General features: G+C 40.6%; 1 protein-coding gene across 25 annotated transcripts; it reads right to left on the bottom strand.

The window, feature by feature from the left end:
* Nucleotides 1-413: 413 nt before the first annotated feature.
* Nucleotides 414-22,899, bottom strand: REC114 (REC114 meiotic recombination protein; the record flags this gene model as incomplete). 25 transcript variants are annotated; one of them, XM_082238372.1, is made up of 9 exons in its annotated part: nucleotides 414-2,373; nucleotides 3,564-3,617; nucleotides 4,126-4,338; nucleotides 6,474-6,557; nucleotides 7,805-7,894; nucleotides 9,034-9,202; nucleotides 9,377-9,451; nucleotides 10,333-10,361; nucleotides 11,155-11,323. In XM_082238372.1, the coding sequence occupies 7 exons, from the start codon at nucleotides 9,403-9,405 to the stop codon at nucleotides 2,212-2,214; spliced, it is 801 nt and encodes a 266-aa protein (XP_082094498.1). In that variant the 3' UTR covers nucleotides 414-2,211. The 25 variants fall into 25 exon arrangements, with proteins under 25 accessions (XP_082094498.1, XP_082094475.1, XP_082094477.1 ...); XM_082238349.1 differs by having other exon boundaries at nucleotides 11,212-11,312; XM_082238351.1 differs by lacking the exon at nucleotides 11,155-11,323 and adding an exon at nucleotides 10,801-10,860.
* Between the last annotated feature and the right edge of the window lie 35 nt (nucleotides 22,900-22,934).

Raw genomic sequence — 22,934 nt, 5'->3', positions numbered from 1 at the left:
GAGCCACCCAATCCAGCTCCAGGTAGAAGTGAATCAGTGACCTGATTGGCCTGCAGGAGCAGCCAATCAGGCTTCTGGAGGAGGTGAATCTGCAACCTGACTGGCCTACAGGAGCAGCCTGGAATCAGCCAATCACGCGGGGCTCATTGTGTAAATAATGTGTATATATATAGCTAGACGTTTTGGGGAAAATTTCATTCATTGCTACTATGAGCTGAATAAAGAGCATGAAATTCACACTCGACTCTGAGTATATTTCCACTGCCTACTTGGCTACTTCAGCCTGTCTCCCCTCCAGATGTCTCAGGCACATTTAAATCCAGTAACACAGGCCAAATGGTTCAGAGCAACCATACATGCATGTGTGTTCAACCACCCCTTGAGTGTGCCCAGAAACCAGTACAGCCCAGAAATCCAATTAAGCAGTTTATTCAAAAGGTTTATAGAAAACAGAGTAAGGGGCAGAGGTCAAAATGAAAATAAAACACTACCAGAATGTTGGAGAAGCAACACATGGTTTTTAGAATGCCCTTGTGTTGTTAATTTATCCATTATTTGCCAGTTTGTAGCTGAGAATCAATAGTACTTTCTTTACTTTCCAATCTCTGTAAACAATAGCCTGTTGGTTTCCATCATCCTTTCCCACTCACTCAGGTCATTTTTTCTGGGATGTCTCAAAATTAGACATTCAAGTCATATTGTCCTGGTTTATACCAAATGAGGATGAGGCCTTGAGTTTTCACCTGGCCATCAGAAGAAAATGGGATTCCTTTTTGAGGAGAGTGGGGCTGTGCTACTAACACTTTTAATGCTGTTCTCAAGGGATCAGTGAATTGGAAACGTGCTCTTAATGAAAAGTTTCTCAGCCACTGATTCAATACATTTCAGACACACTTATTATCTGAACCAATGCACACAGGAGCACCTAATGTAGTTCCTTTCATGGGAAATAGAAATTTTGATGTGTCTTTCATGTTGCACAATTCCATCAAAGTCATATATTTTGAAGCCATTATACTCCTGAAAATAATTGAACTTATCATTACTATAGAGAGATGTTGAACCAGTTCATAAAATCTCAGGAAGATAAGCAGCAGTTTACATGCCCTGTCTACTATATATGTTGGAAAATGGTTTGCCCTGTGTTTTTCGGAGGCCTCTTGAACTGTTGTTACCAAACTTGTCATGAGGGTTCCCAAGGTAGGCACAGTGGTTTTCGCCAATGCTAGGATACCAGCTGCCATTCTGAATCAAGATGGCAGTTCAATATATGGCCTGGAGTGACTTTGCCCGAATTTCGACATGGCATGATAGGTCCAAACTGCACCAATTGCAAACTTGGCATGAGATGGAGGCAGGGTTTTTTTTTTTGTCAATATTGGGCTGCTGGGTGCCATTTTAAATTAAGATGGTGGACGAAAACATACTTTGGCAAGACTTTGCCCGCCTTTTGGCATGACAGGTCCACATTGCATTGATTTGGTTACCTCTGAAGATACTGTCACATCTGAAGGGACACTGCCAAATTTTGTGTGACAGGCCCAACCTGTGCCAATTTTGATACCCCTTAAGATATTGTCACTCAACTCAACATGAGGTTTCCTGTGTGGGAGGTGGTGATCTTCATCTACGTTTGGATGCAGAGCACCCATTCTGAAACAAGGTGTTTGACTGAAATATGACTTTGCTCAATTTTTGGTGTGATGGGTCCTAACTGTGGTGTGGGTGCCCCTTATGTAGATATAATCCCCTTAATAACCCCAGTTTTTATCCTGCCTCTTGTGGTGCAGTCCATCTCATGACCAAGCCTAATAAACCCCTTTACAATGAGGTTTTGAAGCCTTCCGAGGGAACCGGCGGCAGCAAAGAACTTAAAGAAACAAGACACAGCTACTTCAGACAAGTCAAGCTGAGGGACCAGGTCCCTGACACTGTGGTAGAGGCAGGATTTCTCCATTAAGATTTTACATTCTTATAAAAGACCCTTTTGGGTTAATGTCCTTTCAGCCACAATAACAAAAAGCTATTTTTTTCATGGCAATTTAAAGTTATGTTGTTTTATGCATACCTCTAAAACCTGTGTGTATTTTCTGAAGTGTAATAAATGGATAACCTTTTTTTAAAATAAAACCACTAGCTATGGTACTCTTTCTCAGTTATCTATATTGAATTTATCTCATTGTAATACATTTTAATTTATTGCTTTGCTTCCTACTCATCTGTAATTTTTTTCAACTGGTTCTCCACTTCTTGCACAAATGCTGGGAAGCTCTGATCCAAGAGACACAATCGAATGAAACTGCCTAGATCTTCAGCATTCCACTGGGAGTGTTGATATGCAAGAGGAAGCTCTATGTTTGATGTCAACACATACTGCAGAAGCAAGAAGATATGGTCAACTGCTTACAAATAAAATAGCAATGCTTTCTACCAATTTTGCTCTGTCTAATTAAGTCTTTCTCTTGATGAAATCCAAAGGAATTGGAACAACTTATGTACTCTTTCAGAATTATCCTTTCCCTATTTACTCAGAATGGCCGTTTACCATCCTCCCGGTGAAGCACTAGTTGTGGCACCTCCTTTTTTGCCTGAATGTGACACAACATCTTAGTTGGTCTTCCCCCTTGGCCCTTCTTGTGCTTAAGGGCTGCAATACATAGCCTGCTGCAGCTAATTCTTATATAGATTATAGACATGTATATACAGTGTGCGTAAAGGGTTTGCATCACTTGAACATTAAGGCACTTGCTGCAGTTATAGAGATGTTGGGCTGCCTTAATATGCAGGAACATTAAATCAGATAGGTCAGTGGTTGGAGCTTGAGACTCTTAATCTCAGGGTCATGGGTATATATCTATATCTTTATCTATATCTGTTATCACTGTGTTCTGCAGTGTTTACTTCCCAATAAGCATGCACAGGATTGAAGATTTTGTCTTCTAAATATGCCATTAAAAATAATAAACTGCTTAAAATGCAGAAAACAAGAACAGAGAAACTCTGCATTATGGTCTTATTATATTGTTTGCTTGTTTGTAATTGTATTTTTTATATTGTCTTCTTCTTGGGTGTTTTTTTGAGGGGGTTTAGTTGGTCTAGCCCTTTTGTCTCTAGGGGAATTAATAAGAACATGTAGCTCTCTTTTTTGCCTTTTACTAGGGTGTCTGGTTCCTCTGAGTTGGCAGTTTTGTCTCCCCCCCTCCCACTGCTCCATTTACAGAGAGCACCAGGTTAACTTAACATAAGATAGGGCAGGGCAATGGCCATCCATAGCCAATCATAATAAAATCTGTGAGCATGTCTAATGTTGTCTTTCTCTTTTCAGTGCACCATGTTCTCAAAGCGAGGCAGACAGGTATCTTGCTCGCAGTCAGGAGGGGGTTCTGGAGATGGAGGGGTGATTCTTGCCCTTTTGGCTGCCGCCAGTGTTTTGATTTTCCCCTTACTTATTAGGGGGTATGTTGTTATTATATGTGTCCTTAGATGAATGTCTGTGTTGTTATCATCAGTTTCATTATTCTGCTCTGTCAGAGACATTATATGTCCTGTGCTCAACTATTTACCTGTGCTAGCTCTGCTACAGATGCTCTTTCTTGTGCTGGAGGTTGATTTACAATCTAAAAAGTATTGAAGATAAATTCAATGAAATGTATATTGCCAAAGAACGAAAATAACAGAAAAATGGAATGAGCATTTTTTCCAGTTTGTGTGATCCAAAATATTTAGAATTTGTGTGCTCTAAAAATTACTAAAATCAGAAGAGCCTTCTAAAGCATCACTCCAGTAGCATGTTTGTATTTCACAGCAAACAGCTGGTGTCAATGTGACCTGAAAATGATCAGAATCCCATGACATTTGATACCTAAGGGCAATAAAAGTATAAAAAGGTAATCAAAAGAATAGGCAAACATGCATTCCTGGCTGAAGCCCATGGGACAACAGTTGGCTATTCCTGCAGGGCCAGCCCTTACATTAGGCACGCTGAGACAACCCCATGAGGCAATCTATTTTGCTAACCCTGTATTCCTATTTTATAGAAGAAATGTAAACAATACACAAAAGTGACAGCAGTACTTTTCCGTTCCTTCTGTCAATCCACCCCCTACATACACCCCATCACCTTACAATGTGATCCATTGGTGAATTTTGCTCAGCATCTTTCATCTGACGCTCATTATCTAGCAGCAGGCTGTGAACTGGTTGCAATTCCTGTCTTACTGCATCCATTACTTGAACGGGAACATAATCAGCAAGCTTCTGCACACAGTTATTGCAGTTCTCCTCTGCCTGTGTTTTGGAGTCTCCAATAAACTGAACACGAAACATACGGTGTTTGCTCTACAAAGAGAAAATGAAACTAACTTTCCAGCTCCTTAATTTAATTCATGCTGCCTGCCTGTTCTAGGTGTTTAAAGATGTAGTGCTAAAACCATCAACCTAGGTATATACATACGTCTACAGTTGTGATATATTACTATCATTTTCTAATGAAAACTAAGGAGTAGCTAGCAATAGCTTGCACATCTAATACTAGCTTTTTCTGACCAATAGCTAATTTTTTTTATGAAAAGCTTTTCTTTTAGATCTTACTGAATTGGTGCACAAGTGACAACACAACTCACAATGGCCACTTACTTTAAGACCCCTGGGAGTAGTGGTTTGTTGTCTAGCACAACTGTGGCTCAGCTAGGCGCCCTCTTCCCATCCTGTGCAGTTGTTGGGGGACAAAATCCTCCTGTGGCTGCACAAGTGGATGGGAGCCTCCCTGTTTGAAGAGGCCAATGACGGGAAGGCTAGTGGGTATGGCTGCATCATTCATAAGGGAGAGCTCCCAGTGCATTCGGTGGTGGGCAAGGCATTGGGTTGGATCCTGGGGGGGGGGGCAGTGTTGGGAATCCCATCCCTGCCACTAAAAATATTTAGTACCCCAATAAAGGGGTCCAGGAGGCAGTGCCTGTCCTGATACCCAGACGGGAGCTAACTAGCCATGGCACGCCTCCTGAGTGGAAGTTCTGGATGGAATGCTCTGATCTGATGTATGTCATAAGGTGACCCTTAATCCAAGGTTGACCCAGCAAAAACAATCAATCACCAGTTGGGCTACCAAAACCTAGTTACAATGAAGTTGTGGCCTATTCAAACCCAAGACCTTGTTCTGTGTCCATTCATCTTTCACTCTTCCGGTGGTAGTTGGGTACTGGCAGCATGCACCCAGTGCCTGAGCCTACAATCCCCAACTCCCCCAAGAGCCTTTCACAAACCATTCAAATTTAACGAGGTATTGTAATTGTGTATCTCATGTGAGCCTGTGTTATTTATTAACAGGTAATGCTGCTTTTTCTTGTCTACCTTACAGCTGCATAGGCATTATCTGCTTAAATCCCAGCTAGGTCATCCTTTTTTCAATTTGGATCAAAGCTGGTTTGAGGAAAAACACATCAAAACACAGTATTTCATAAGAAACAACAGACTCTCGGGTGTGGAGAGACCTTTTGTCTCACATTCTGATGGGTGGGATAGTGATAAAACTTATTGCATTTATTTGAATAGAACTTAAATGTAACTTGCTTTTTCCAACCTCAGAGCTTCTTTTTCAGGTATTTATTATTTAAAAATCAGTGTTGTATTTAATGTGACTATATTAAGACCTTTATTGAAAACACTGTAGGCTGCTTCATCTGGTCATTTTTGCCATACAAATAATTACCAGTCACACAACTTTATGAAGCAAAGTATTTTGTGAATGGTGATTGTTGCAACAGTATTCACAGCTGGCACAATTCTTTAGCAAGGTCTTCAGATATATAAAAAAGAGGACTTGAATATATAAATAAATATGACACCTGAATAAGTACATCAAAATATGACATCTAAGTAAATTATTTCTTCTTGAGTGTACCAGATTGCACATAGGAACTCCAAATTGTATTTTTAATAAAATAAAATGAAACCACTTCTAATAGTTGTGATGAACTATTATAAACCTTTTCCAAAGCATGTAATCCTATTATTTCCATGTTTCTTTGGCATAAAGTTGTCAGGAAGGTAGATTTATAATCAGGCAGCAGAAAACCAAAGAGCACAGAAATTATGGAGGGTTTTTTCCCCCCATATAGCATCTGATAGCATTCTTCAGCAAGAAATGCAGTAGTTCCAGATCTGTGCAAGCTGTCAAATTTTCTGTGGTACTGTGGATGGTAAGGAAGGAGGGGGCTACCAGGCAACATACAGCACAAAACAGAAGGGTTTTCTTTAAATTGGATTTTGTGTGCACATAATCTTAAAATGCCAACAAAATAGATGTGTAAGAAGCACACACATACCTGGAACTATTCAAGGTTTATTAAGTGAAAATAATTAAAGTATAGAATAACGAGGGGAAAGTAATCTAGACAACTGTGTCAGAGAACACCAAAGAGAGATATATATAAGAACATGCTAAGAAAAGAATTTTGAAGCCTGAAACAGCATACCTTTGTTTTTGAACCAAACAAAATGCAATCTGCATTTCTAACTATCTTCAGCCATTGAGAAGCATCAATTAATGAAAAACCTTCCTGGGGGGAAGAAACATGGCTCAATTTATCTACAGAAAAGCTCTGAAGCAGGAATACGTCTTACAGTCTATTTCAAGGGCTATCTGATCCAAGTCCAGTCTAAAGATAAAGAACCATAAGAAGGAAGAGCAGGGGCCTTGAAGTTGCTCATAAACAATTAACAGTTTGACAGGTGTATTAGCATATATACAGTAATGATTAGGAATATTCTGCAGGGATGTTGGGTTTTTTAAAAAGTGTATTAGAGGGGAGTTAGCAGAAAACACCCTCCTCAAAAGAAAGGGGGGAAAACCAAATAGCAGAAACAAACTCCATTGTTCCATTTTGGAATTATTGTTCAATCACAGTGGTGTTGTTGTCTTTCTCAGTGGAGAAAACAGGAGCTTGCAAGGTGAGCCAGTGAGCCACTTTGCACACGTAGAAGACATCTAAATGTTAAATATTTTTATTTCATTGGCAAACTACTGAGATCAAAGCCATCAATGAAGGATTCATTTTTAAAGGGAAAGGGAAATATTTCAAACAAGGAGTTTCCTGCACAATGTGGGGAAAGTAGGCTGCAAGTTATGTTTGACTTAAATAATTTCATATTCCTCCCCAGTTTATTCACACCTTTATATTACATTTTGGATGGTAAGCTCTTTAGGGCAGGGACCTGTTATCTTATACTTGATAATGCACAGTGCACACTGATGGTACAATAATACTACTGACAAGCACAGCAATCACTATCATTAGCATGGGTCTGGAGATCAAAGTGTATTCAGAGCAGTCAGAGCCCTTAAATTGTTACAGCATCCTGGGGTGGGTGGCTAGGGCATTATTCTGTTTTATTTTGTATTCCAGCTAACATTTAGTCCATCCAGATCAGGACCATGGCATTGGGGAGACTTTCTGTAAATTCTATTTTACAGCTGGATCTAAATTACAAACTCAATGGCTAAAATATCCAGCCAACTTTGTTTTTTCTCCTGCACCCCCAAACTGCTGAGCACCCTTTCTGAGTGCTTGAAAGCTTTCTCACTGTTTTGTGATACTGGGTTTGTCCTAATAAATTATTGCCCAACTGTGAACTTTTAACTGGACCATATGACTTTCTTTGCATTTTGTGCAAATTTGAAAGCATCTAGCAAAGTTCTTACACTTGCAAACCGTTTAAGCAGTGCTTAGTAAAACCAATATAACATTCCTACCATGGACACTGTGAAACTGAAGGGACACAATTACTTATGAAAATGAATACTCACCATTACTTCCTTTCCTCTGGAAATGAAGAAATGGCCGGAAATAACTATGGTAAGAACAAGGAAGCCGGATTCCTTGTTTGATTCCAAAACCTTATTTATAACGACAATGAAAAAGACAATGTGTATGAGGAATTTATCTTTTGCTTCAAAGCAGCTATTTTTACAACATATACAAATTACTTAAATCTATTGGTGCCTATTGTAAAAAACCATAGTAGTTTTATTCCTTTTGTGTGTAGAAGCAAGAAATAAATAAATAAATAAATAAATAAATAAATGGAAAGCTTCTCTTATTTAGGTCTGACAGCCTTTCATAAATCATGAGAGGTACTTAGAGATGAAAGTCTGGTCCAAAATCATGCTGGAAGCCTGCACTTCAATGCTAGAGATTTCACTGAATGGTGTAAGGATCAAAACTCTGAAACTAAAAACAAGTTTAAATCTAAGTTAAGAACATAAAACTTGCTGTATCAGGACCAAGGTCCACTTTCTGCATCCCAATTTCTGTGACCAATCATATGTCTCTGGGTTAGGTCACAAATAGCATTTGATGGTAAACCTATCAAGCCCTAAGCAGTAGCACATCTAGGACCTTCAACCAATGCTATTTTCCTAGAAAAAGAGTTACCGGAACTCACCATGAACACCTCCCTCTTTCTCTTACAATGGCAATGGCGCTCACCTGAGAGGTGCTGGAACTGAGTTCCTATGAGTTCCCCATGAAAAAAGCCCTGCCTACAATAAAAGTAGATTATAGACACTGGCAGTAGCCCAGTAGGGTACAACATCGATTTCCGTCAAAGCGATGATCTCACTTCCCATCAAAGCATACATACGTAAACCCAAATCAATGCATGGAAAGGCCTTCAGCCAGTGACACTCTCACTACTCACCTAAGAATCCATTGACAAGGTTGAAGTTTTATAGGTGCAGAATTTTATTGAACTTTCTAGATTTCTCAAAAACACATACTGCAGCTATTGTTTACTTATGTTAAGTCTCTCAAACTCAAGATCAATGCTCATGGGCAGACAGTTTATTGTTACAAAAGTCTGGTACCTGCCCAGTGCCCCTCTCTCGGCCGAGCAGTGGCAAAAGCCCATGGAGTTCCAATCACACAGTCTCTGTGTCCTTTTGGAGAATGAAATACATGGAGACTACCATGCATGGATGGCATATTTTATTGACATACAGGGTCCTCCATATAGGCTCAGCTAAATTAAGCTTACCTTCCAAGAGCCTGAGGAACTGCCTGATGTTCCAGGTATGAATGTGCCATAACGTCTCAGCATCCATTCTGCAGCATTAAGGCAGGAAGCAGCATCCCGTGACTGTTCTGTTTCGGGAATTTGGCCTGCCAGTGGTTGCTCTACTTCAGAGCATGAAGCTGTATCACAACTGACCCACCCAATTTTGGGGAAACAATACGCAGGGTGAACAATATGGAAATAAAACAAAACGGGAGTGTGGGGGAAGTCGAGGGGAGGAGGGTGAAAATATGAAAAATTGTTAAAGATATATTGTTAGAAAAATCAATTAAAAATATTTTTAAAAAACAAACAACTGACCCACCCATGACTGTTACTGCTGCCTGTCGCCATCTTCTAGGCTACAGTCACTTGAGAGGAAACCACAAAATGGGGGAACCTAGCAAAATCAACACGATCGTAAGATTTAGGCAAAGGTCCGATGAAGCCTGTCCATCCTAATACTGGAGGGGCCACAGAAGTGGCTTTAGTCCACATTGCTAAAAAACTTTGAGACTAGTAGACCCAGTTTGAGTTGCACAACTCAAACTGATTAATTTTTTTTGCATATATTTCAACAATCCCAAAGTTTGAGACATACGTTGTAATTTGCCTGTAAGGTTTCGATACCTATCCCCTTTGGATTAAAGAAATAAAATGATTACAGAACTGAGGAAAGCTGGAAGTTTGTGGAGCTAAAACTGAAGTTTGGAACACTGGAAAATATTGATGAGAACAGGATGGAATAATATCAGGAAAAAGCAGATTTATCCATATAGTGGTGAACTTTTAAAATTCAGTGACTGGATACATTGGTTTGAGTATGCCTGTTTTAAGGGGACAGCAACTAAGATTCATTTGTCAATGTTCTCAAGGAAATATGTTCTGCCTTTCTATGACATAATGGGATGTTTGCTATGAAGACAGCTGTGGGGAAATACCTTAAGCCAGATGATCAGCCTTGAAATTCCTGTTTTAAAATGTTCAAATTCGGAGATACATGGATTGAAAATTAAAGAGGATTTTGAATGGGAGAATTTTGGAAATAGTGGACTGTGCTGTTAAGAAGTAAAAGGAAAACATCTGGTGAAAGAGAACTATTAGGTTCTACTGTACATTAGATGTCAAATCCACCTATTTTTAATCTAAGAATGAGCAAGCTAATAACTAACTGTAGGTCACCTGGCACATGACAAAATTTATGTATAATATTTTGACAGCATGAATAAAACAGAAAACTATACTTGATTGATTTGCATTAAATTATGCCTCAGTGCTCACTTGCCGTACTCTCCTTTTGATGCTACTTTCTATAAGAAAATGAAATGAAAGTATCATTTTGAAATGCGTATTAAGTCAACAAGCTACTATTACAGAACTTTATTTTGGTGTTCTCTAACACAAACAATTTACGTAACCACAGCCATCTTTTAAATTCTCTTAAAACCTTCTCAAATGTTTCTCTTGTTAAGGGTCACGTCATTTTTGTTTAGCCAACTTGTTATAATTTTGAGAGACTTCAAGTACAAACAAGGAGGTAATAAAAGTTATTGTTGTCCATGTAAGCCCCGAAAGTCACTTCTCTCTCCTCTTCCCACCCTATTTTGTTCAAAAGTCTGTCATGGCAGAAATTCTGTGCAAGGTACTACCAAACTCTGTGAATACCCTTTGCGATGTTCAAATTGTAGGATCAAGGCCCAAATTCAGTTTGAAGAAAAGAGCACAACGGCAGCGTGCCCAAATACGTACAGCAGGTCTTCAGTGCAACTGTTTGTTTGAACAATTATTTCACAAGTGCAACTGCATTGCCTCATGGGGGGTGTTTCAATTTTTGACTATTATTTACAAACACACACCACAATTCTATTGTCAGAACAAAGTTGTACGCTGCCTTCTTAGTCCAAAAATAGGCTTCTCAGTGGGTTTAGAAAACAATAATGGCAAAACTGATTAACAACAGAAATCATAATTATAGACGAGCTGCCTCATAGAAAGGAAAAAAGCAGTCAGGAACTGAGGCACTTGGTTAGGCATTGGGGGGGGGGGACTCTTTAGAAAATATGCCTCCTCCAAATTAAAAATCCCAGTGATTTGGATGCCTACCCCAGCCGTTTCCCATATTTTGTCTCACAGGCCTGAACTAACATCCATTTACAGAACCTGTGCAATTTCCTCAGCTGAGGAGGCCTAAGAGATGAGGGCCTGCATCCAGTCAAAAAGCCTGCTGAAAATATGAACAGTGGCTTGACAAGACAGGCTCTTGAAGGAGCAAATAGAAGTCACCTCAAAAAGCAACCCCTCTATTCTGTCTGAGGGTTAGATACTGTTGAGAACTCAGAAGGGATGGTGTTAAGATATTGATTTTTAAGATTTTCCACAACAACCGTTTGAAAAAGCAGTCTGGAATCCTTTCTATTTCCTCGCTTCTTATAGTGCTTAGCTTCCCCAACACATCCCAACTGTTTCATTCTTGTCCTTAACACAGATTATTTACGTTCTATTTCTATGCCTTTCGCCTTTCAAATATTTCTTCAGTCATGCAAATTTTTGGTTTGTCTGTAGTAAATGTAGGGGTGTAGCATCATGGGGAGTGTTATGGTGTTTCCAGATAGGGCCTTAATATTGCATAAAACGTCGATGAGGCATCACAAATACAAAATCTGGAAGTATGGAATCGTTAACCATTTTTAAAGAAGGGTAATTTGGCCTTTGTTATAAAGAACTAATTTCTTGTAAAAGCAGCACTCCTGCTAGTGGCATGAGTTGGAAAGGATTGGAAACAGCAGGTAGAAAAACTGGGATGGACTGTCCTGAGTGGTAAGGAGGGAGGAAATATGATGTGTTTAGGATATGGGGATATGGGTTTATGATTTGGTGTCACCCAGTCGTGTAGCTGGGGATGTGTGCATCGGGTGGCATTTACGTTGGGGGCAACATGCCGGAGCCCAAAGTGACGCCCAAGTCCAGGACGCCCCAGAGCACAGTGTGCCACTCCCCAAAGCAGTGCAGCCTGGGGCTGTGCTTGCAGGGCACTCAACTGCTGAGGGCGGCTAAGAAGGACGCAACTGGGAGGTGCTGGCCCTGTAGCACATCTGAGCCATGGTGTCTCCCCTGGGAGTGATGCACTAGCTTGGACACCTGCAAGTACTGTATGGCCAGAAAAAGCAGCATGGGGCTGGCCCTGCTGCTCAAGCTGCTGTGCTATGCTCAGGCACTTTGATTTCAGTAGCGCGCCCTGCCCCACAGGTGGCTTGCCTTGCTCCCTAGCAGCTAGCTATGCCGCTGGTGTCCCCAGAAATTACTGGGTTTTGCTTCTTTTGTCATCTTTCCTTCCCCCTCCTCCCACAACTTCACTGCTTTTGAAGCTTCCCTATCTGTGCCCAATCCTATGCATGTTTACTCAGAAGTGTATCCCATTGCAATTAATAATAATATTCAGTGAGGTTATGTATAGAGGATTTGCCACCTCAGTTGGGGGTAAGGGCTCGCCTACTAATTTTCTGCTATGTACTCATTTGTGTTAGCCTTTAGCATTCCTCCCAAGGAGTTCAGGGTTCTCCCCCTCTTCAACTTACCCTCACAACAATCAGGTATATAAGTTGAGAGCCAGCTAGCAAGGGGATTCTGCAAGCTGGTGGGAGCCCAAAGTCTGAAGATATCATGGGAGCACCCGGACAAATTCAAATATATCACCATAATTAGAGTAGGTGTATTACACAAAATATGCACTTTTTTTGGCCTCCACTAGTGCATGGTTTCAGGACCAGGATTGCATGGTTTATGCATTGAATAGACAAAATTGCAGATGTTTCAGTAGCAGGAGCAATGTAATGGATGGTCACAAGAATAACCATGCAGTGAGACTGACATGCATGCAGAAGACATTGTATGTTTGGATGACACAATGAACAGCATAAGCAACCTGTCAACATATATGCACTTTTGTAACCTGAGAAAATCTTTAATAAAAACTTATTTTTTTAAAATAGCAATCCTTTTGAAGAATAAAAAAGCTCTTTGACGAGTACCATTAAAGCAAGGAAAGGGGGGCCACCCTTATGCTATTCATATAATCAGTTATCAGTAATCAATATATTCACATATGCTCACACATAATCAGGGCTTACAGTATTTTTATAATCCATTTTGAATCAAGAAAGCTTTTTGCCTTAGCTAACTGCAAACTGCTTGGAACCGCAAGTCTAGAACCAACCTTTCACCTAGTAACATCCTGTACCCTATAGGAAAGGGGAAGCCATGAATCACAAGGCGCTGGTACAAATATCCCCCTCAACTACAGGCTAAAATGGTCCACAAAACAGGAAGGGCCTAACCACAAAAATCCCTACAGAGCAGATGCGTAAGGGGGAGGTAGCACCAGGAGATTCCCTCCCTGTCAGAAGTAGGGAAAAGGTCAGACTGTACATCATTGTGCATCATTGTACACACAATGGAAAGCAGAAGTTAGGAGTAAAACTCTGCGTAAGATCAGGAGCATGGCAAGAAGCACGCTAATTGGCTATTTTTCGCTGGCGTTCGTGACTGTCTCATGATCTGTGATTTGCTCAGGTATATAACCTCAGGGCCTGTATCTCTCTGGGTCCCAGTCCTTTTGGAAAAGATTCCAACTGGGTCCTTATTGCTCAGCAATAAAACCTCACCTTCTTTTTCTCCAAAAGCTGTGTCTGTCTGATCCTTGTTTCACTCTAAGTGGGTACCACTCTACTTTCACGTGCTTCATTATAACTACCCAAGATGTTAGACATGGTGGAAATTATCATGAGAAAGTGATTGGTTGTTTCACCTGACATGCTGCATCCAAGGAATGACAGACTAGTATTGTCAAGGACTGGACAGAGGAGGAATGGTGGAGACCACCTCCCCAGCTTGAACCTTCCAGAGAAGAGGAAGACAGGTTTTAGTCTGTCTAACCAGTTTTTCTTTGTGCCTCCTGGTCTTGCTAAGCTTGTTGTATTTGGAGCCAGGAAGGTATTTGCTTGTAGACAAATTGGCCAGTCTAGAGGTTTTGCCTTCCCTATAGCAAAATATCACAACTTTTGGCCGTTAAGACACTGGGTGGAATCCTAGTCTTCAAGCTTTGGGTGAAAAGGGTTTATCTGCTTAAAATAATTTTAAGTCGCAGGTTTCTGTGGCAAAAAAGCAATTAACAAATTCAATAAATAAAGTAATAGCCCTATTCAATTATGTATTCTGGGAAATTGACAGGGAAAGGCATTGTAGCAACGTGCTCAGTGAAGCCATTTTGAGAGTTAAAATGTTAAGCAAGGAAGCCATTTTGTTGATCTAGGCCAGGCCCCCATATCCAGTAAATACACTCAGACACCCACTACCCAGAGACACACAGAGATAGGCTGATAAGGATTACCAAACAAAGACATGGAACGGTAATGTCCTACTCCTCATGCCCTGTCTCTAGGCAGAACCTATTGTATCTATCAGAGTATATGTAATTTGATTGGATAAAGACCTGATTCAAGAATGTATAAAGGGAAGCCTCCCCTGTTGGGGCGGGCCGGACTTCGGAACTTATTCCTCCGTGCCATTCCTTGCTGCTGGCAAACAATTAAAACTTTGCTTTATTTTTCTGTTGCTGTGTGGTCATTTGACTAGCCTGACCGTTTGCTACATGCTATCCTTTGATATGCCATTTAATAGGACTGTTGATCTGAAAGGTGCCAAAACTATCAACATGAAAATCTCCGGACATGAGAAAACCCATTACACAGCTGTGTTGTCTTGCTGTGCAGACGGCACCAAATTGCCACCCATGTTAATTTTCATAAGGAAAACATTTCCAAAAGAAGTGATTCCAAGAGGAATCGTTGTACATGTTCAGTGAAAGCATGGATGGATGAAAATGGAATGAGAGTATGGCTTCGAAAAGTGTGGTCAAAACGTCCTGGAGGGCCTCTGAAAAAACCTGCCTTATTAGTACTTGACCACTTTAGAGCACATATTAGCGAAACTACAAAAAAAGTGCTTTAAAGAAGTGAAGACTCACCTAGCTGTAATTCCTGGAGGTCTTACCAACCAGTTTCAACCTCTCAACATTTCCATCAACAAGCCATTTAAGTTCTTTATGCGAGAAGAATGGAACAAATGGATGGCTGATGGTAATCATTATCTGACACCTACTGGACAAATGAAGAGGCCCACTATCACTCAAGTTTGTGAATGGGTGAAAACATCAGATGTCCTCCAGATATACCAGGAGAGTTCACCCACCTGGGGTTAAAATCAAACAGTGTTCTCGATTATGTATTGGTTTCCCGGGATCTTTTTTTGAATGTCATCTCTTTTAAAATTGATAATGCCCAGTTTAGTGATCATCTTCCCCTGACAACCAAGTTATGTGTTGACTGGCAGTTGCTCGAGCGCACCCACCCAATCCCGGTGATTGTAGAGTCGTCCACTAAAATAAAGGGGACTAGATGGTCCCCTGCCCTCGCCCATAAATATATGGATTTTATCCGAGAAAAGTTTTCTGGCGAGCTGCCGGACGTAGGAATAGTCCGCGTGATCCTATTACTTGTATGAATTTTTTTTCTTGCCTGATAGAAATTTTAACCTGCTTTTTTACTTCTCCAACCTATGGAGTTAAAAACGATTCTTGGTTTAACTCTGCTTGTAAACTAGCCAGACTCCATCTACATACAATATATAATGATTACAAACTTTCCGGCGCTCCGGCCTTACCTCCATCTTATTCCCTGGCTAGAAAAGCATACAAACAGGCCCAGAAATCGGCCAAACGGGAATGGCATTTAAATCGCTGGCAGACTATAATTTCTGCCTCAAAATCTCATAACTCCCGGAAATTTTGGTCCTTAATAAAGGGAAGAAACACGAAATATCCCTTAACGGTGATCCCGGCCTCTACATGGGAGCAGTTCCTGAGAAAATATTTCTCAGTGGCAGAAGCTCCGGACACTCACTGGAGACCTTCTAATCCCCTTCCCATCTGGCCCAATACTGACCCTGCTGAAATCCTAGAATTGATAGCTGAGCTGAAAACTGGTAAGGCCCCTGGGCCAGATTTGGTCCCTGTTGAGGCTATAAAGCTACATTCTGCATGGTGGGCAGGGATTTTAGCTAAAACATTTGATGCAATAAATGCCACGGGCTTAATACCAGGAACGTGGAAGGAGGCCATTATAATTCCTATCTACAAAAAAGGTCCTCCCGGTGACACAGGGAATTACCGGAATATCAGTCTGCTATCGTCCATTAGGAAAATATATGCCCATTTTTTGCTGGCAAGGTTGATGAAGCGGTCAGTTGAGGCTGACCTGATTGGGCATGAGCAAGCTGGATTTAGATTAAACCGATCCACAACAGACCAGGCAATTATTCTTTTTCACTTAGCCCGGAAATACTCGACACCTCGACGGGGCCAACTTTGCGCAGCTTTCATAGATTTGAAAGCTGTGTTTGATAGTATTCCGAGGAAATTACTATGGGATAAACTTGCCTGCTGGGGAATAGATAGAAGGCTCCTGTGGCTTTATCTCCCAACTTCATGCCAGGTCCATGGCCAGGGTGAGATTATCCCCTGCTGGAGACCTAACTAACCCAGTGCCAGTAAATAAGGGTGTTCGCCAGGGTTGTATTTTAGCGCCACTTCTTTTTAACCTATTTATTAGTGATATGAGGAACCCATTAGTCGACTCACAAAAATTTATCCACACCCCTCGTATAGCAGATTATCGTTGTCCTTTACTTCTCTACGCAGATGATGCGGTACTACTCTCTTACTCCAGAGTGGGTTTAAGGAGGGCACTAAAGATTTTTTGCGACATATTGCCATTCTAATCATCTGTCTATCAACCACACCAAGTCTAAAGTATTGATATTCTCAAGGAGTCGAAAACTTTATTCATGGAAATTGGAGGGCACGAAAATCGAACAAGTACATAAATTTAAATATTTAGGTATTTACTTTCAATATAATTTAGGGTGGAAAGCGCACGTTGAATACCTTCAAAACAAGGCAAAAGCCCTAACACACTCTCTCCTCCGTTTTTTCTACTCTGAGGGGGCCTTATTCATCCCTGCGGCCTTGAAGGTGTATAGCATCAAAGTGATGGCCACAATGGCCTATGCTGCACCTTTATGGGCTGCCTTTGCAAACCTCTCACCTTTAGAGTCGCTTCAAAGCCAATTCTTACGCCGAATTCTAAAATTACCAACATGCGTAAGTAATGCGGCTATTCGTTTAGAAATGAAGATCCCTTCAGTGGAGTTAGTTCTATGGAGGAGAGTTTTGATTTATTGGATATCCCTATGGCACAAACTCCTGAACCACTATCTCATTCAATGCATGTGGCAGGATGATTTCACAAATTTGTGGTCAGGAAAAATCCATGCCAAATTGCTGTCCTATGAGATCTCGTCCCACTGAATTGCTCAAACTGGATCTAAATGTGGCAAAAAGGTGTATAAATCAAAGGCTGGATGATGCGGAGCTATACCAAAATTTCCTAGCTGGTGGTGGAGTCTGCTCGCCGTTAAATTTCGGCATAATCCCTATCTACCGTGCTCCGTCCTACTTAACATCGCTTATGACCGCGTCTCACCGATATGCCTTCATTAGAGCTAGGTTCAATGTTTTTCCAACAAATGTCCTGAGACATAGATTCACTAAGGGCCAAGTCCCTTCAAAGTGTGCTTGTGATATGAAAACATCTGAATCTCTACAGCATGTCATGTTTATCTGCCCTATGTACAGTTCAGTTTGTGCTGGTATACTAAACTCTATAATTCAGCCTATGGCTGACAAACCAGCTTGCCTGGGTTCTTCAAGATGTGGATCCTTATATTACCTACAGGTTGCTAAATTCCTAACAGCCGTCCTCTCGTATAAGAGACGGAATGGAATGTTAGCCGATTATTGATAGTTATAAGAATTTTCTATAATGACATCAGATATTGATTTTAGTGTAGTGTCGAAATCTTAATCTTAAATTTTTCTTTTGATTTGCTAATATCTGTCCTTGTGAGCTGTGAATTGTGTTATATTATTGGTGGCCTGTACGAGTCCAGTGTTTTATTTGTTTTGCTTTGTTTTGTTGTGTTGTGCTTCATGATGGGCGTAAAGCCAAATAAACATTTTCGTTTGTTCGTTCCTGAAGCAAAGTTCTTAACCTGAAGCAGTATTTCTGGGTTAGCGGAGTCTGTAACCTGAAGAGTATGTAACCTGAAGCGTATGTAATCCGAGGTACCACTGTATCCACATTGGCTGAAAGCGTCCTGAAGAAGTTTACTCAAGCCTGAGAACTGGGGAAAGGATCTGGAGTGGAAGCATTTTTGGTTCCCCCATTCCCTGTAGTGAGATGGGCCTCTTGATAAATTCTAGATTGCACGTGTAAAAGTCAGTATAAGATACAGAGACCACTAACTTTAAGACTGCCTCATAAAATAAGGGGCTCCAATGCCTCTCTCTATTCCACAAGGCCTTCCTCATCATGTGTGTTTGCTCTTATTGTGTACATACTTCCTGATAAAGTTCAGTAGAAAAGCCATTTCTTTCCTGCAGTTGCACCTTGTTAGGTCATGTTTGTCACATCTAGTTTCCAATTGCTTTTTATCTGGAATACTAACTTTCATTGGCATAGGTATCTGAGTTGGTTTTGTCATGATGCTTGTACTCTTCTCATGCGTTTATGTTCATTCCCCCACCCCTTGCTAATAAGATGCTGACCTTTGCCAGACATTCCTCTTTGATTTATAGAGCTTCAATCTTCCCAGTCCCAAGAGCAATTTTTCTGCTTTTTACTAAATTATTTAATATTATTTAAATGATCTTACTAGATTTTGGCTGAAGAATCCTATTTTCCCTAATGGAGGGAAGTGAGCTTGAGAGCATTGTGTTTCTTTCCCTTGTTATAAACCTTGTCCAGATTGAGAACTTCTCATCACGAGGGTATTTAGAATGATTGGGGGGAAGTGGGACTGCTCAGTGATTGGCACAACCCTATTTTGTTTCAATACATCTGGCTCATCTCAATCTTATTATTATTCAGAATAAAATCTCTGTATTTTTCTCATCAACTTTGTTTCTGCAATAATGAAGTTTGAAAGGAAGTGAAAGTCCCAAGCCCATCGTCTTTAAGATAGGAAGCTGCCTTGCAACAAGCCAGAACAAGGAGCAGTGTGGTGGACAGTACAACATCTGGCCTGTGTGCATGGGGATGTAGTCTGGGCATGGATATAAGAAGCATCTACTGGATCAGGCCAATGGGCCATCTAACCCAACACCCATCCTGTTCTCAGACACTTGTAGAAAACGTGCAGGCAGGACCAAGCAGAAGAGTGATCTTCCCTCCTGAGGTTTCCCGCAACTGGTAAAAAAATCTCCATCCACTTTCTTCATGCCTTGCTTAATTTAATACATCTTGTTGGCTCTTTCTTGCCTTTTTTATACGTACACTCCAGGAAAAAATGTTTAAGACCAGGTAAGACATACATTAATGAGAAAGCAGCAAAACAGTTTGTGCATTTCATTCTTTGTGTGCCTCCTTCCACAACAGGTCCGGAGGGTGGCAGCATGAAACAGGCCATTCCTGCAGTGGCTCCCCGTTTGTGGAATGCTCACCCCCAGGGAGGTTTGACTGAAGCCTTCATTATACACTTTTAGGAGCCAGGCAAAAATGTTCCTCTTTAACAAATAATAATAATAATAATAATAATAATAATATTGCATAAAGTCTGTGTCTAAGTCAAGGACAAACTGAGTAAAGCAAATTTCTTTGAGTGAATATGAAAGAGGATTCTCTCAGGTAAATCTTATACTAACTTTCGTCGTCTCTGCTTATAAGGACAATTTATTCATGGATGTTCATCAGGATGGTAGGACCCTCCCTTACTCAGTTCAACCCTACCCAATATGTGGAATCATGGTCGCTACATGAACGACATTCTGCAGTTGATACAAAAAGCAGGAAGCTATCTAAAGACGAAGTACATTGCAGGATATGTTTAAAATGTGACACTTACTACAAGAACTTCATGGTAATACCTTTTTTTCTTACAAAAAAAGCACTATTAGGGTGGTTACCCTCAGAGGTGGATGGATCCAATGGGTTTCCAAACAGTTCTGGGGGATTTTCTGGCTGATATAACTGGTGCTCCTGTCTAAGATGTGGCTGACCTCTGGGACATCCAAATGGCTCAGGTTGTTGAGCACCATCTCCCACTTTATGGAGCCCGTTAGGCTCCTTGGTATACTCCTGACCTTTAGGCAAAGAAACAAGCTGGGAGATAGCTTGAACACAAGCAGATGAAAATCCATTCAAATACAATCAAACACGGGTGAGGGCTCATCACTTAATCTATCTTGTAGCAGTGCAGTGAAGTCAGTAAAGACTGTGTTGACTTGCTTCAAGAATTCAAGTCTAATAAGCAACACTACTAGTTTTATTTCTCTATGAAATGCTATTTGGATATAATAATGTAGGAACAATATGTAACTAGAAACAGCTCAGAAATTACAGAAAAGCATCTCATAATATTGAGGGAACATGGTAGACAAGAACTTCTAGGTAAGCACTGCCATCTTGTGGGTAATTCAAAGGGGAAGCTACCAAAAAATCATACTAATTCAAATGGCAAATATTTTTGGATAAATCGCTTTGTGACTGTGTTTGAGTAATGACTTAACTGTAATAATATTAATGACTTAACTGTAATACTAATTCAGCTAATTCTGCAGTTACTATTCTTTCTATTCACTATGTAGAGGAAAAAATCCTTCAGGAAAAATAAAGAATTTCCCCTGCTTCACAGTATGTTCTCAATCTTCCACCAGGACCATTGAGATAAAGCAGAAAACAAACAGACTCCTTGTGATTTCTATATCAATTAAAGGTAAAGGGTAAAGGGACCCTGACCATTAGGTCCAGTCGTGACCGACTCTGGGGTTGCGGCGCTCATCTCGCTTTATTGGCCAAGGGAGCCAGCGTACAGCTTCCGGGTCATGTGGCCAGCATGACTAAGCCGCTTCTGGCAAACCAGAGCAGCGCACAAAACACCGTTTACCTTCCCACCGTAGCGGTACCTATTTATCTACTTGCACTTTGACATGCTTTCGAACTGCTAGGTTGGCAGGAGCAGGGACCGAGCAACGGGAGCTCACCCCGTCACGGGGATTCGAACCGCCGACCTTCTGATCAGCAGTGGTTTAACCCACAGCGCCACCCGCATCCCATCTATATTGATTAGTGTGGTCTAAATGCCCATGACCATTAAAAGTTTATTTTCTTCAATATATTTCAAGACCACTGCCCAAACTGTCAATGGGCAGCCATGTTAGATACCCTTGCAGCAAACAATGAGCCTCATAGTACCTTACAGACTCAATTCCTTTTATCAAAGGTGGACTTTTTGTTGATTAAAGCCCACATCATCATATCCTGTTATTAGAGATACACTTAAGTCCCGAAGAAAATAAACTGTGGCACCAAACATCCTTGATATAAAAGGCTATTACCATTTGTTTACTGGGGTGTGAAAAGGATAGATCACAATTCTTGCACTGAATACTAAGCAATGCATTATTGTTGTTAAATGGCAAGAACTCTCTTCCCAGAGTATTAGTTATGCCTTCCAAATGCACCCAATATGCACTCTTACTTGAAGAATGTAAAACCCCTTGGTGGACTACAAATACTCTAATATTTTTATCTAGAAATCTATTAAACACAACTCTGGAACCCATTGAAGAGCTTAAAAAAAATATTTTAAATAAACATTCTGCTACTCCACATGAGGCTCTCAAGCCTAGTTTCCTTTTTATTCTGTTACTGCATTTTGAACATATAGAGAAGTATCGCCTGTTTTCATTTTATATTTTTAATCAATCCACTAAGTATTCCTGGGGCATTTTTAATTCCTGAGATTTTAGGGGTTGTGGCTGAATACCTGCCTTACTATGGCAACCCAGTCAGATGGGTGTGGTACAAATTTGTTGTTGTTGTTGCTAATGCAGTGTTTCCCAAACTTAAAATAACCATATACTCCTTTTGAAAGTTTAGACTTAATGGTGTACCTCTTCTTGGAAGGTTAATTTGAAGATTATCCAGCCTAAATTCTGCCATATATCTTTTTGGAACCCTTTCGTGTACCCCTGTAGGTACAGCATTTTCCCCCAAAAGACATCATGAAGCCCCAAAATACTTCAGCAGCCTTACAACCTCTAAATAAAAAGTGGAAAATAATATAATTGTTGTTAATAATAATAAAATGCTGACCCTTATGCTTATTAGTTACCCACCCTTAACGATAAGGTCCCAGGTGGGATCCAACGACAAAAGAAGACCCCATGTTGCAAATGATTTAACACAGAAAAATAAAGCGGGCTCCTAAAATACACATCTCCGGTAGCAAAAGCAAGGATAAAGAGGTGCGCTGAAGATGCAGGATTGAGACCCACCTCGCTCCTAGAACAATGCCTAGTTCAAAAAGTAGGCTTTTTAAAAATCGTAAAATATATTAAGGGAATTTAATTGAAATCTAAAAAGGGGAAGTGGCAATCACACTGCACAGAAGTTTACATTAATTTTATTTGCTAATAAGCTTCAGCGTACAGTATTTTCTTTTTTTGCCACGTGCTCCAGCGCTCTAACTTTTAAAGCTGAAACGCCTGCATGTTTCAAGTAAGGTTTTAGTTTGCACCAACCCCTTCCCTAGAGAAAAAAAATACACCCCAAACAATAAAAACCTCTCCTTATGAGAAACAAGAATGGATCCCCGCTTCTCCCCGTTATTAACAAAAACCCACGGAGCTCCCTAATCAACCACCATGAAGGGACGTGGGGGCGGAATAGCTCAAAGATTTCACGCATGCGCGTTTCTATAGGCTAGAG

Source organism: Podarcis vaucheri, assembly GCF_965113315.1.
Source record: "Podarcis vaucheri genome assembly, chromosome: 9".
Classification (NCBI taxonomy): Eukaryota; Metazoa; Chordata; class Lepidosauria; order Squamata; family Lacertidae; genus Podarcis; species Podarcis vaucheri.
The sequence above is the reverse complement of the archived record's forward strand: the minus strand, read 5'-3'. Positions and strand labels throughout refer to the sequence as shown.